The 14876-nt window shown below is 55.9% G+C and overlaps 1 protein-coding gene across 3 annotated transcripts; it reads right to left on the bottom strand.

Moving 5' to 3' along the window:
- Positions 1 to 514: 514 nt before the first annotated feature.
- Positions 515 to 11333, bottom strand: FGFR4 (fibroblast growth factor receptor 4). 3 transcript variants are annotated; one of them, XM_084886596.1, is made up of 18 exons: positions 11123 to 11333; positions 8197 to 8339; positions 7272 to 7535; positions 7112 to 7183; positions 6831 to 6997; positions 6248 to 6371; positions 5532 to 5722; positions 5273 to 5411; positions 4753 to 4943; positions 4506 to 4651; positions 4296 to 4417; positions 2990 to 3100; positions 2717 to 2907; positions 2240 to 2362; positions 2089 to 2159; positions 1716 to 1853; positions 1333 to 1438; positions 515 to 1234 (listed from the first exon to the last, which is right to left on the bottom strand). In XM_084886596.1, exons 2-18 carry the CDS (start codon positions 8285 to 8287, stop codon positions 1088 to 1090), a joined length of 2394 nt encoding a protein of 797 aa, XP_084742722.1. In that variant the 5' UTR covers positions 8288 to 8339; positions 11123 to 11333; the 3' UTR covers positions 515 to 1087. The 3 variants fall into 3 exon arrangements, with proteins under 3 accessions (XP_084742722.1, XP_084742723.1, XP_084742724.1); XM_084886597.1 differs by lacking the exon at positions 11123 to 11333 and adding an exon at positions 10448 to 10868; XM_084886598.1 differs by lacking the exon at positions 11123 to 11333 and adding an exon at positions 10682 to 10868.
- Between the last annotated feature and the right edge of the window lie 3543 nt (positions 11334 to 14876).

The raw sequence follows: 14876 nt of genomic DNA, 5'->3' as shown, positions 1-14876 counted from the left end.
GACCAGGCAGGCAGGAACAGCTGCAGTCCAGCCGGGAGGATGGCAACCAGCTGCTGCCGTGGAGACCGGCCAGGGCAGGCGGGGCAGCGGCCCAAGCTCCCAGCCTGACGGCAGGCAGAGCGTGGGAGCAGGAGGCAGCCTCGGGGTTGGGTTTTGGGCTTTCATGCTGTGTTAACTGTCAGCTTGGTTAATGCTGAGCAGATGGGGGAGGGGCACTGCCAGCTCCCTTGGCAACAGCCCCAGGTCACGCATGTGCACAGGGTACAGGAGTCCCGCCCTGTGGATGGATGGTGCTGTGTGGACTTCTCTGCCCATAGCGCTCGTTCACACCATCACATATACAAGATGGTGCCAGTGAGAGACAGGCCAAGACAGAGGTCCACCCTGAGGCACTGGAGGTGGATGTGAACCCAAGGCCGGGCACAGAGCCCTGCCAGCCTGTCACCTAGGCAGAACTCCCAGCTTGGGGATCCCTCCACCCTTTCCCCCCTCCATCTGGGATGCAAGGCAGACATCAGGCACAACGAGGTTTATTTCAAAAAAATAATTTATAAAAGGCCATTGGTTTCTGTGTTTTCGGCAGTCTTCCAGCGTCAGCTAGGAGGGCAGGGGCCAAAGCTCCTTCCACCCAGGTGCTGGGACAAGCAGCAAAGGGGAAGTGGGGGGAGGCCTGGGAGAAGGGGGTTCAGAGGCCCAAGATCTCTCTTGGTGTAGGGAGCAGGGAGGTTTGGGACGGCCCTGCAGCCAGGTTCAGCCAAAGCCCTGAATCAGGATCAAGTGTCAAGGCCCAGGATGCCAAGCAGAGCCCTGTACTCAGGCTATTAGAATGCTCGGGCCATGACTCCGGGCCAAGGGCTGGGCCTTGGGACTAGGGTTGAATTCTGAGTTGGGAACCCAAGGCCAGAGCCGGAAGCCTCAACTAGGGACTCCAGGGCCAAGGACAGACCTCCCCAAAGCAAAACCAGAGACCTGGGACCGCACCCTGAAGTTGGACTGGGGCTGCCAAGATCAAGCACCACCAGGCTGCAGCAGATCCGGGAGGCCCATGGCTGCTGGGTGTCCTGCCTGCACAACCTCAGGCTCCTGCTCAAGTCTGCACCCCAGGACAGGGGAAGGAACTGGGCCCCAGTGGCAGGGGGTCATGGCTGAAGACAGAGTCATTGGAGGAGCAGGTGCTGCTGGCGTCCCCACCGGCTGGGGTGTAGGGTGCAAAGGTCAGGCGGAGGTCCAGGTACTGCGGGGAACAGTGCAGGTGAGCCCTGATAGTCAGCTCAGATAAAGCCCAAAGGGGAGTGGGCAGAGGGGGGTCACAGGTCAGGAGAGAAGGAGTACCTCCTCAGAGATGGCCAGCAGGACCTTGTCCAGTGCCTCCACCAGCTGCTTGAAAGTGGGCCTCTGAGAGGGCGCCGCGTGCCAGCACTCACGCATCAGCCCGTACCTGAGAGAGGTGGGGCAGGGTCAGAAGCACCCACAGGCCTGAGTGAAGGGAGGACCTCGTGGCCCCGCGTGGGTGGGCAGAGAAGGTGGGGAAGGGGAGGGGTGTCCTGAGGGGTGGATGACAGGGCACAGGAGCCAGGACCTCCCCACTGGGCCTGGGCCGAGGAGGTGGCAGTCACAGTGAGCGGGTGCTGATCCCTCCCCAGGGCCAGACCTGAGGCTAGGTCAGAGCAGAGGGTGAGGACCGGAAAGTGGGGGAGAGTAGGGCATGGCCTCACAGCTCTGGAGGGCAGTTCGGGGGCCGGTCCATCCGATGCCCCTCCCGCAGCAGTGAGAACAGCTCCTCCACAGGGATGCCAGGGTATGGGGAGCCCCCAAGGGTGAAGATCTCCCACAGCAGGATCCCAAACGACCACCTGCAGGCAGAACCAGGGCTCAGCAGGGCACAGCTTCGCTCCCTGCTTCTGGGGCCAGAAAGGGGGCCCCTGTGGGCATAATTCACCAAACGGGGGTGGGGATAGGAGCCTTTTTTGGAGTTTGGTCCAACTCAGGTCCCAGGGTTATGTGACTTCGGGCAAATGCTTTGCCTTTTCTGGGGGGTAGTATAAGGATCCTGGCAGACACTCAGGACCCCCAGCCCCCAGGACTCACACATCACTCTGGTGTGTGTAGACTCGGTCAAACAAGGCCTCTGGTGCCATCCACTTGACAGGCAGGCGGCCCTGGAGGGGAGAGGAGGAAGCCTTGGTGCCAGTCCCACAGGCCCTGCCCCCTCCCCCCAGCGCTGCCCTGCCTCCCTCACGTTGCTGGTTTTCTTGTAGTAGTCAATGTGGTGGACGCCTCGGGCCAGTCCAAAGTCAGCGATCTTCATCACGTTGTCCTCTGTCACCAGCACGTTACGGGCAGCCAGGTCTCGGTGGATGCACTGGGGACAGGGCAGGGACTTAGGCTTATTAGGACACATAACTTCCCACGGACGCCTTGGTGGGTAGGGATCGTCACCCGTTTTACAGGTGAGGAAGTCAGGATGCAGAGGGGAGACCTGAGACTCCAACGTCAGGGCCCTCACGCTCTCTCATGTGGCCTCTTTCCCTGCCCTGCCTATGGTGAGGGAGTATGTGAGGCCAGAACGGGACATGCACTGAAATCTACACACAGAAGGGCTCAGGGTAACGAGAAAGGGGAGAGAGGGAGAAGCTGGAGACACTGAATGCCAGGGTCATAAAGACATGGGGATGGAGCAGTTGGGAGTGTCCCAAAGTGCTGCTGCTGCCCTCACCTTTCGAGACTCCAGGTACTGCATGCCCCGGGCCACCTGGTAGGCGCAGGAGACCAGGGCAGGGAAGGAGAGTGGCCCCTCGCTGCTCCGAGGCCCATCAGGGCTGAGATCGGGGCCCGGCGGGCGTCGGGCCCGCAGGAACTCCCGCAGGTTTCCCTTGGCAGCACACTCCACGATCACATACAGGGGGCCTGCGAAGGTGAGCGGGCAGGGCGGCTGCCAAGGCTGTGCTCTTTGCCACCACCGCCCCTGCCCGAGCCCCACCTCACCCACCTTCTTGGGTGCAGACACCCAGCAGGTTAATAATATTTTTGTGTTGACCGATCAGCTTCATCACTTCCATCTCAGAGACCAGATCTGCCAAGTCCTTGTCAGAGGCGTTGTCTGCAAGGGCGACAGCCAGGGTGACTACACAAGGTAGGCTGTAGGGTGGGGAGAGGACATGAAGGGTGACTACACAAGGTAGGCTGAAGGGTGGGGGAGAGGACAGGAGACAAGAAGGTCTGGGACTGAGTCCCCACGAGGCTGCGTAGCCTTGATAAAGTCACCTAACCTCTCTGAACCCCAGGACCCTCTTGTGTGAAATGGATACCGTATCGTGCCCTGCCTCTCAGAGCAGTTGTGGGATGCAACAAGAATCAAGGATCTAAAAGCAGTAGGCCTGCCTGCGAGGGGCCAGGAAGCAGGAGGGGGAAGAGCTCTGAGCAGGAAGGAAGCTTGTCTGCAGGGCTTGGCATTAGTCCCTGAATGGGGTGAGAGCTCCTGGGAGTGGAGAGCAGGCTGGCGCCCTGAGGTCTGTCTGACCAGGGCCTGGCGTCCATCTGGCCCGGGAATTCAAGGAGCCGCCAGCGGGGCACAGCTCGGGGAGGCCTGGAAGAAGGCTGCGGAGCAGGGGCGGGCCCTCAGGGCTGACCTGTGGCCCTGGGCCAATGACATACCCTCCCCACCAGACCTCGCAATGCACATTTCTCAATCTCTGCCTCCGGGAAAGTGCCAGGTGGCCCCAGCTGTGCAGAGAGGAGCTGGGAGTAAGGAGGCGGAGAACAGAACAGTGGTTTGGGTGCCTGCAGAGGGGCCTGGGAGACAGCGGTGAGAGGCCCCTGTGGTAGATTCCAGGGGTGTCCTAGGCACCTTGGGGCTCCTGCTTTGAGGCTGGGACTGAATTTAAGCAGAAAGGCTGTCTAGAGAGGTAGAAACAACAGGACAGACCTGGGAAGGGCCCTGGGGGAGGCTGAGGGTGTGGCTTCGGGGGAATGAGGTGGTGTCCGACACAGCTGACAAGGTTACTTGAGGCCAAAGCTTACATAGGGTCAGGGCAGACAGGGGATAGTAAACCCCAGTTACCCCCAATCCTTAGAGTCACCATCATCCCAATGGGTAAGATTTTATGCATCAGGAATTTTTATGAACCTCTGAGGTAGGGACATATGAGGAAACTGAGGCTCAGGAGTTGGGTCTCAGGCCCAAGGGTGGGTGGGATCCGACAGCCTCTCCTGGCCCCTAGTGCTCACCTGATAGCACTATGAGCTCCTTCTGTCAGCCCGAAGCCCACCGTACCTCCCCAGGCCGCTACACTCACCCTTGAGCATCTTGACGGCCACGGTGCTGGCTTGGTCAGGCTGGGCCGGGTCCATGCCTAAGGCCTCTGCACGCACCACCTGCCCAAAGCAGCCCTCGCCCAGGGGCTTCCCCAGCACCAGCCTAGGAATCAAGAAAGCTGAGGTCTCAGCCGTCCGGGCATCCTTCCTGCCTGGAGCCTGCACCCACACCCTCCCTCAGCACAGCCTACCTGTCCCGGGGGAACTCCCACTGTGGGTCCAGCGGGAGGTCTAGACTCACGAGGCCAGCAAGCAAGGGGGGGCCGCTGGAGGAAAGACGGACGCCCCGCACCAGGGACGAGCTTGACTTGGCTGAGGAGCCTGACTCCAGGGAGAACTGCAAAGCGGGAGGCTTGGTTAGCCTGCTGGCACTGAGCTGTGGTGGGACGGCAGGCAGAGAGTCTCCCTGTGGGTCACGGGGGCTGGGGGGCGTAGTACCTGTCGGGCCAGCGGGAAGCGGGACAGCTTCTGCACCGTGGCGGGCTGCCGGGTGCGCCCGTGGAGCACCTGTCCGCGGTACAGGCCGGCCAGCAGCAGGAGCACCACCAACACCAGAGAGCCCGACGTGTACAGGATGATGTCCGTGTATCTGGCATCGGGCGCCGCTGCCACCCACGCGAGGTCCTCCTCTGTCCGCAGACACACAGCTGGCCAGTCAGTGGTCAGATGGCTGACCCTGTGCCCTCTACCTCAGGCCCTCCTAGCTCCCGCCACACACCAGGATGCACACACCAAGACAACTGTAATGACACCCACTCCTGCATAGTCCTGGGTCCCACTGACAGTCACATGTTGACATGCAGAGGGTCTGCTACATGCAGAATCCAACACAGAACCACACACACCACGTCCCGAGCTTAGATCCCACAGGCCAAGGGGTAACGTCCGCCCGCGGGTCAGCCCCCTGCTGCATCAGAGCAGGATCCTGAAGCCTCTTCTGGCCGCCTCAGGGGCTCACCTGGCAGCACGGTGAGCCAGGCCGACTGGTAGGAGAGGCCAATGGAGTTGCCTGCCAGACAGGTGTACTCGCCCGCATCCTCGGCCGACACGTTACGGAGGTAGAGGACCTCTACCTCTGAGCTATTGATGTCTGTTGTCTGGGGGTGGGAGACACATGCAGGGGTCACAGCAGGGCCCGGGGCCAGGGAGGGGGCGGCAGTCACCCTCCCCACCGTGGGAGAAGGGTAGGGAGGGCTCAGGCACCGCAGGGGCTGGACCTTCAAGACTTGCACATAAGGGAAGCCGTCGGCACCGAAGTTGCTGCCGTTGATGACAATGTGCTTCAGCCACTGGATGTGAGGCTGGGCGTCACTGTACACCTTGCATAGCAGCTCCACGTCACTGCCCACCACCGCTGTGGTATTGGCCGGGAGCCCTGCCTGCAGGATGGGCCGGTGCGGGGACCGCTCTGGGGGCCGGGCCGGGCCGTCAACCCTGACCAGCGGCACCCACAGAGGCACCCTGGTCACCTGCCTCCCACTTCCCCAGCTCCAGGGAGAGAGACCTTCCTGATACGCAGCTCAGACCTGCCTGTCTCCTGCTCACCCTGCTTAACCTCCCCTGGCTCCCCATTGCCTTCGGGGTCAAGGACAGTCTCTCAGCCTAGCATTCAGAGCCCTTCCTGGCCTGGCTCCCCATGAAAATGCCGAACCCCGGGCCCACCTCTCCCCACAAAGGCATTCTATTCTTTACGCTGAAGGCCTTTGCTGAACCACACCCTCTGCCTCAGTGGCTTTCCTACTTTTCTTCTTGGCTAATCTCTGCTCCTCCAGGCCCACTCACCCTCTGTGCTTCCCTCACCCCAACAGCAAACTTTAGACAGTCTGAGTGAGTCATCTAAGACTCAGTCCATGCTGCCTGCCAGACTGGGCTCTCACTGAGGGCAAGTTCTGGGCTTCCACCCCCACCCTGCCTCGCTCGCCCATCCGCTCACCCAGCACGTCCAGCAGATAGCTGTAGCGGATGCTGCCCACCGAATTCTCCACGAGGCAGGTGTATGTGCCACGATCTGAGGGCACCACGCTTTCCATCACCAGGCTCCAGTGCTGATGGCGCAGCTGCGGGGGGAGGGGACGTGTCCATGAGGAGTCACTAACTCATGCCCATGAGGGGAGTAGGATGAGAGAGGGAGAGGGCAAGGCTAGGGACTTTGGGACAAAGGAGAAGACTCCAAGAAATGCCTGAGCCCTGAGTTTTAGCTTGCCCTCTGAGCCTCAGTTTCCTCATTACAGCCTGGAGCTGGCCTTGCAGGGTCTCACCATGAGAATGAGCTGCCCAAACTTACTGATGCTGGTCAGGGATCCCTCCTTCTTTAGAAATGGAGTCACTCCGGAGGCTAAGTCACTTGCCGGAGAGTGGCAGAGTGGGAACTTGAACCAGAGCTGTCCAAGTCCAAGGCCTGCACTTCTTCTGGGGCCACACAGTGGCCTTCTTTATTTAAGAAGGAACTGGAGGGTTGATTTATAGGTATGAGGGGGCGGTAGGGGAGCAGGTGGCCTTGGAACCCGGAGACTCACCCGAACGCCTCCAATGCGATGCTCCCCGTGAAAGTCCTGTCCATCTTTGAGCCAGCGGATGGTGGGCGTGGGGTTCCCTGCCGCTGGACAGCGGAACTTGACGGTGTTCCCAGCAGGCACTGCGTGCAGCTTCTTCTCCATGCGCTGGGGGTGTGTCCAGTAAGGTGCTGGAGGGGAAGGAAGAACTTAGTGGCCTCGGGATGACTACGTGCTTCCACACAGGTCTCTTCTCAGGGAGCAGCTGGGAGGTAGGGACAGAGTCCTTGAGGGCTTGTACTGACCATGCTGTGGGTAAACATGCCTATCTGAAGGGCCATTGTGTTCCTCATCACCATTGCTGGAGGCCGAGGAGTCTATGTCAGGGATAGAGGGAGATATATGAGGGCAGGATTGGAAGAGCCTCTCCCTAGATAGCCACTAGCCCCTGCCAGACCTCCTTACCGTCCATGACCAAGGTGACATTGTGCAGGACAAACATGGAGCCTCGTGCCAGGCAGAGGTAGTGCCCAACATCCTCGGGTAGGAAGCTGGCGATCTCCAAGCGGCCCCTCCAGCCTCGTACCCGGCCGGCAGGTGCCAGGCGACTGCCCTCCTTGTACCAGTGGCCACCACGCTCAGCCCTCCCACAGCATAACTGCACAGGCTGCCCAAGGACCACGGTCAGCTCTTGTTCTGGCTGCTCTGGGCTGGGGGCCAGGCAGGGCTCTGTGGGCCAAGGGCAGAGGTGAGTGAGCCTCACAGCCCCAGCTGAGGCAGCCCCCACATAGAGAGAACATGCTGCCCATGCAGGGCACGAGCACCTCAGACACATGCTGGACACCTACTGCCCCTCAACATACACACAACCACATGCTATAGATGCTGCATGCAGAGGTAAGGCCATGCCTCTGATTCACAGCACACACACGGTGAGTAGCACACCCGCTGGGCTGAACACGACCCTGTTCAACACACACACACACACACACACACACACACACGGCACATGCTACAGAACACACATCACACCACTCCAAGGCATAATATCCTCCCAGTGCACACACCACACGTGTGGTCTGGGCCTTCCAAGCCACACACACACAGTGCACAGAACACACACACACACCCCCACACACACACACACCCAAGAGGCTCACCACCAGTTCTGCAGCCCCGCTCAGGGCCCTGGGCCCTGCAAGGCCAGTCCTCTTTCGCGGACACAGAGAGTGGTGGATGCTTTCTGGGAGCCAGACACTGAGTCTCAGTGGTTGCCACCTGCTGCCACCTCCCCAGGGCCTGGGCCAGGATCCTCTCCAGCTTTGCTCAGCCCCCTTTTGGTGCCAACTCTTCCCACCCCTGCCACCCTCTCCCACCTTAAAGGTCATACCCAGCTCCATTTCCTCAGAGGCCTCAAAGGGCAAAGCTGGAGCCCAGGATGCTCTCAGGAGGACCCCCAACAGGACCAGCAGCAACGGCATCTTCTTCCTGTTGCTCAGGGGGCCCAGGCTGGGTTTCCCACCGATGGCCTTCCTGAAACAGGAGGGGACAAGAGCTCCTGCTGCATGCACACCGTGGCTGGTGCTAGTCCCTTATTTTGCAGATGAGGAAACGGAGACAGGAAATGGCTAGCCACTTCCAAGCCCCCCGCCAGGCAGCGGCAGGGCAGACTGGAAACTGGTCTGCTGCTGCAGAGCCCAAGGCTGCCGCACAGTAGGGTGTGCAGGGGGGTGAGGGGGGGGCGGGGCTTCCTGCTCTGCACTGGTCCTGCTGAGACCTTGGCACAAGTTCACAGAGAGGGCAGTTTTGGGATTCTTTCCTTGGAGGCAAGCAGAGAATGGAAACATATCTTCTGTTCACTCTTAGCACACATGATTTATTTTTTGCTGAATAAATGAATTTATTTCTGAAGAGCAAAAAAAAAATAAAAAAAAAAATTCTGAAATATAATACAAGGCCAAACTGCAGCATCTGGATATTATCTGATCTGATCCCCACTCCTTATTAGCATTGCTGACATTTCCATGACCAGCTTTGGATACCTCCAACGGCAGGGTGCTTACTACTTACAAGGCAGCAGACTCCATGGCTAGCAGTCCTTCCTCTTTCTGAACCAGAACTGCAGCCTGGGAATATCTCTGCTTTTTGTGTCCCCACCACTCCACCTGAGGCAAGGCAGACTCTTGTAAAGAATGAAGACTCTGGAGTCTGACAGAGCCAAGCTCAAATCCTAGCTCTTCCCAACTTGCTTGTGCCTGGCCATGTCTGGGTCACTGACCTCACAGGACTGCTTTGAGAATAAAAGAGGATGTATGTAGTCCCAACCGGTTTTGCTCAGTGGATAGAGCGTTGGCCTGTGGACTGAAGGGTCCCAGGTTTGATTCCGGTCAAGGGCATGTAGGTTGGTTGCGGGCACATCCCCAATAGGAGGTGTGCAGGAGGCAGCTGATCGATGTTTCTAACTCTCTAATCCCCTCCCTTCCTCTCCGTAAAAAAATCAATAAAATATATTTTTTTAAAATAGATATAGAGCCGGGACCGGTTTGGCTCAGTGGATAGAGCGTCGGCCTGCGGACTGAAGGGTCCTGGGTTCGATTCCGGTCAAGGGCATGTACCTTGGTTGCGGGCACATCCCCAGTAGGGGGTGTGCAAGAGGCAGCTGGTCGATGATTCTCTCTCATCGATGTTTCTAACTCTCTGTCCCTCTCAATTCCTCTCTGTGTAAAATCAATAAAATATATTTAAAAAAATAGATATAGAGAGAATGTATGTAGGGGCTGGGTACACAGAATGTTGGAATGGTCTCCTTCCCCATCTCCTCCCTATAATTGTCACCCAGGGTCTGCCCTCTGCCAGTCACCCCCAGGTCCTGTCAGGTGTGAGCGACCCGGATCTCGGCGAACCTGGAGCCTCCGCGGGACACCCACCCCATCTGATTATCCTCCTCCAAATGCCACCAAGGACGTCTCCTCACCCTCAGAACTGAGAGTCAGCTAGGGCAGGGGAAGAGGGTGACCAGTGTAGGCCCGAGACCCACTGGCTATCACCTGGGGCTGGGTGACAGTCGGGGCACTGGTGTCTCTGGGTCTTCCTTGCCCAGGAAACCCACCACACTCTCTCTCTTCAGCCACAGCCTCCTGTCCAGCTCTGGCTCTGAGGCAGGGGGCACTTAGCTTGTCCCGGGCAAAGCCATTATTTCCCTCTTCCCTGAGTTGCCCCTGCAGCTGGAGCATTATCTCTGTTCATCCCCACTCCTCACCCCTGTCCCATTTCCAGCCCATTCTGGACCCAGGGCAGCCCATAGTCATCTCTAGCGTGGGCCTCTATTCTCCAGCAGGCTTTAAAAATTACAAGGCTGCCATGTCAGCCCCCTCCCCACCAGCTTACAAGTCCTTAATGGCTGCCCGTGCCCCGCGGGTACAGCATCCTAGGCCTTCCTCCCTGCCTGGGCCACGCAGGTTGAACAGTCTGCTCCTCCAGTACCTTCAGCACTGAAACCACCTGCTTTCAAAACTGGGCACATCTTGTCTCTTGACCTCTGCGTCCATTTCTCTTCTCCACCTGGCTCAGATGCCACTCCCTCGGCGCCCACCCCGTTTTCGTGGCCCCTCCTGGTAAAATCCCCCCCACCCCACACTCACTTCTGCAGGGAGCTCAGCTCTCTGGGTTCACAGCTCCGGCTGGGGATGGGCTGGGAGGCCAGTGGACGTTACATTTTCACCTTCAGGCTACCCTGACCTCATCACCCCAGGGTCCTTAGCAAGGTCACAAGCGGACAGGGGGTCGCAGTGCCTGACTCTGGCATCAGGTTGTCCAGGGTTTACTTCCAACCTCCCGCACTCCAGCGCTGGGGGGCCCTGGGCAAAGGACTGCACCTCTTCGAGCCTGAGCTTTCTCATCGCCACTCGGGGCGCGCCGACACCCCAGCAGCCGAGGAGCAGGCGAGCTCGTCCTCCTTCACCCCTACGCCGCCGCCCTGGGGGGAGGTGCGAGTCGGCGGGTCCCCAGGAGGAGCCGCAGAGACAGCCTGTCCGCCCCCGCCCGGGTGGGCAATGAGTAACCAGCGCCGCGGCCGGGGTGCTCTTTGGACGGAGCGGGACAAAAGGCCCTGTGTGCACGGCGGGTTACTGATTTACCGCCCCCCTCCACCCGTCCCGCCGAGCGGACACCCGGGTCCCCTTGCTGGGATGGGGCAGCACCCGGAGCCCCGTCGCCGCTCGCCCCCTGGCGGCTGGGAGCGCGGCCAGGGTCCGCGTCGGATCTCGGTGCACCTGGAGCCTCCGCGGGACAGCTCCCGGCACCGGGTCCTGGCTCACCTGGGTCTTCGGTGGCCCCGGTCCTAGCTCCGGCCAGGCCGATCCCCCAGCCCGGCGGGGACCGAGGACGCAGGCAGGGCGCTCCTCCGCCTGCGGCCGCAGAGCGGGGAATGCGCTCGCGAAAGCCGCGTGCAGCCGGCGGCCCGGCGCCCCGCCCACCTCGGCCGGCCCCTCCGGACCTGCTGTCCTGACAGCCGCGCGGCTGCGGGCGGCGCGGAATCCCACCCACCTGGGGAGGCCAGATCCTGAACCCAAGAGCGCCGAGCGACCCGGAGCAGCCTCATCCCAAAGGCCCCGCCCCAGCCTGCAGCACCCCCCAGACCCCGCCTCTTTTGCCCCATTCAGGCCGGACTTCGTAGTTCTACTCTGGTCCTTGCTCTCCATCTCCTGCTCAACACCCTCCCGGAACAAGACCCTGTAGTTCTCGTCGCTGCAGACCGTGGCCCAGCCTGGCTCCTCTGTCTTCTGCATAGTCGCCATGGAATGCCTAGTACACTGCCTCTGCCCCCGTCACCGTCCAATCTCTGCATAACCTTCCCAGTGATATTAAACATTTAACTGAGCTACCTGTCCAGGGAAAAATTTTTTAATCTTTCAATTACTATCGACTTCACCACTGTATCTCAAGAGCCTGGCACACAGTAGGTGCCCTCCAAATAGCTCTGCCTTACTTGCAAGTACTTTTCTCCTGAGCATCTTGACGGTGACCAAATAGGAGGTCAGCCGAACTTCGATCTCTGCCCAGCACTCTTCTGATGTCCAAGCCCTTTACTCCCTGAAGGCTCCTGGAGAAGAAAGGGACCCCCTCAACTAGGGTCTTAGCTCACCCCCAGTTAGCCCTCGGCTGGTGGAGACATTGGCCGTCGGAAAGCAGCTTCCACTTCCATTGTTATGTCGAGGAGCCTAGTCTCTCACCCTCACTCCGGAGGAGGGTGTGGGGGGAGGAGGATGGAGGCTTGGGCTGCATAACCAAAAGGCCCATTAAAGTGAGAATGGCTGTGATGAGTTTTTTTTAAAAAAAAGCCTTGAAAAAGAGTTAAAAGAAAATGACTCTGAAAGATCACAATTTGAGGATGGTAGCACTGAAAAAGTTATCGATGAGGAAGGCTCTGAGTTTGACAAGGAAGAATCAGACGATGCATATACAATAAAAATTTTTTTTGATGATGAGTCGGATGAAAAAGTGGGTGAAGAAGATGCAGATGAAAAGGGACTTGAAGATGCTGATAAAAGGAGGAAGAAGACGCAGTTGAAAAGATGTTTAAATATTTAGATGAAAATAAAGAGGAAGTAGATGCAAAGGACGATGAAGAAGGTATAGATGAAAAGATGTTAGAAGATGAGGATTCCTGTGAGAAGTTGGATGATTTTGGAAGAAAGGGACTGTGGGCCGTATGGGGGGAATGTTCGGGAAGAAAGGGCGCTATCTACATGCAGCAGCTTTACCCTCAGTAGTGATGATGGTGACGATATTTAACCCCTTAAGCTTGCTTTTGAGGGAAAGTCCTCCGTCTACATTTTGCCTGTGCTCTAGGGTAGTAGTGTTAATAAACACTGCACAGTGATAGGATGTCATCAGATTAATGCATTGCCTTTTTTATTGTTACCTGTACTTAATGATCATAAATATATGCTAATTGGCTGTTCAGTTAAAACTTCAGAGTATAATGCAAGTAAACTGGATACCTGTCCTTTGTCAGATTTGTTAGACGCATGCAGTATATATATATATATATATATATATATATATATATATATATATATATATATTTTTTTTTTTTTTAAATATTCTGATTGAAGTCTGTGATATTCAAAAATAAAAATAACTTGTTAATGTGCAGATACTGAAAACTGGACTTGAATTAAATTGCATTTTAAGTTCTTGCTATTGCTTTGTTTATAGTTAAGTTTTTAGTGTTTTAAGGATTTGAAAATCTGAGAAGAGTCTCCTTGCTTCCAGCTTATATTACCACTCAGGTCCCGTTTCTCTTCTCTAAACCAGAACCTGTTACTAAACTTAAAAGGTAAACAGTACTTTGGAGTTTTCCCCTGCCCAGTCCTTGCAAGTTACTTTTATTTGTTTTCCTTTCTACCCTGTTTCCATGAAAATTGCAGGAGTGAACTTCCTGAGGTGCATCCACAGCTTTCTTCACTGAAAATATAGGGAAGAGAAATATAGGGAAAATATAGAATTCTGCTCTGTGCTATTTGGCCCCTTTAGAAGTTGACTGGAACGGTGGGACCTCTCCCCAGAAAAGTGCACGCACTACACAACTTCCTGTATACAGTATTGGGAGGTTCATTGATACCCTGGAGTTTAAAAATGTCTGCCATCACTCATACTTCAATTTTGGGTGTTTTTTGTTGTTGTTGTTGTTCTAGTATGGTGCCTGGTACTGTGCTAAATTGTGTAGTCCCAGTAAAATGGTGAATCTTCTTGCTTATGCTTTCCAAATTAAGTATTGATGAATGTAGCATTAAGAAATTATTCTCGCCGAGACCGGTTTGGCTCAATGGATAGAGCGTCGGCTTGGGGACTGAAGGGTCCCGGGTTCGATTCCGGTCAAGGGCATGTACCTTGGTTGCGGGCATATCCCCAGTAGGGGGTGTGCAAGAGGCAGCTGATCGATGACTCTCTGTCATCGATGTTTCTAACTCTCTATCTCTCTCCCTTCCTCTCTGTACAAAATCAATAAAATATATATTTTTTTTTTAAAAAGAAAGAAATTATTCTCACCGAAACTGGTTTGGCTCAGTGCAAAGAGCGTTGGTCTGTGGACTGAGGGGTCCCGGGTTCGATTCAGGTCAAGGGCACGTACATTGGTTGCAGGCACATCCCCGGTGGGAGGTGTGCAGGAGAGAGCTGATGGATGTTTCTCTCTCATTGATGTTTCTGGCTCTCTATCCTCTCTCTTCCTCTCTGTAAAAAATCATTAAAATATATATTTTTAAAAAGAAGTTATTCTCATAAATTAGAAACATTGAAGTAAACTACATTGAATTTTTTTTAAATTAAAAAAAATAGTGATTTGTTTCCTTTATTTTTCTTTTCCTTGTCAAACAAAAGGATAATCTCCTCCCAATGATAAATCAGAAGAGAATTGGATATCTTTTAAAAACAGCTTGTCCTACCCTAGCTGGTTTGCCTCAGTGGCTAGAGTGTTAACCTGTGGACCAAAGGATCCTGAGTTAGATCGTGGTCAAGGGCATGTCCCTCTCTGGCCCAGGCCCTGTAGGGGTGTGTGCAGGAGGCAACCAATGGATGTGTTTCCCTCTGTTCTTTCCCTCTCTTTTCTACTCTCCCTAAAAAATCAATGGAGTTGAAAAAAGAGATAGAAAAAGACATAAACAAATGGGAGAATATACTGTGTTCATGGATTGGTAGACTCAACATCAATAAAATGTCCATACTACCCAAAGCAATCTATAGATTCAATGCAATCCCCATTAAGATACCAATAGCAGCCCTAGCCAATTTTGCTCAGTGGATAGAGTGTCAGCTTGCAGACTGAAGGGTTCCGAGTTCAATTCTGGTCAAGGGCACATGCCTGGATTTCAGGCTTGATCCCCAGTGGGAGGGGCGCGGAAGGCCGTCGATCAATGATTCTCTCTCATCATTAATGTTTCTATGTCCCTCTTCCTTCCTCTCTGAAATCAATAAAAATATGTTTTTGAAAAATCCCCACCAATTATTAAGATACCAACAGCATGTTTCACAGACTTAGAACAAACTGTTCCAAAAATTCATCTGGAA

This window comes from Pipistrellus hanaki (assembly GCF_964339955.1).
Source record: "Pipistrellus hanaki genome assembly, chromosome: 5".
In the NCBI taxonomy this organism is placed as follows: Eukaryota; Metazoa; Chordata; class Mammalia; order Chiroptera; family Vespertilionidae; genus Pipistrellus; species Pipistrellus hanaki.
The sequence above is the reverse complement of the archived record's forward strand: the minus strand, read 5'-3'. Positions and strand labels throughout refer to the sequence as shown.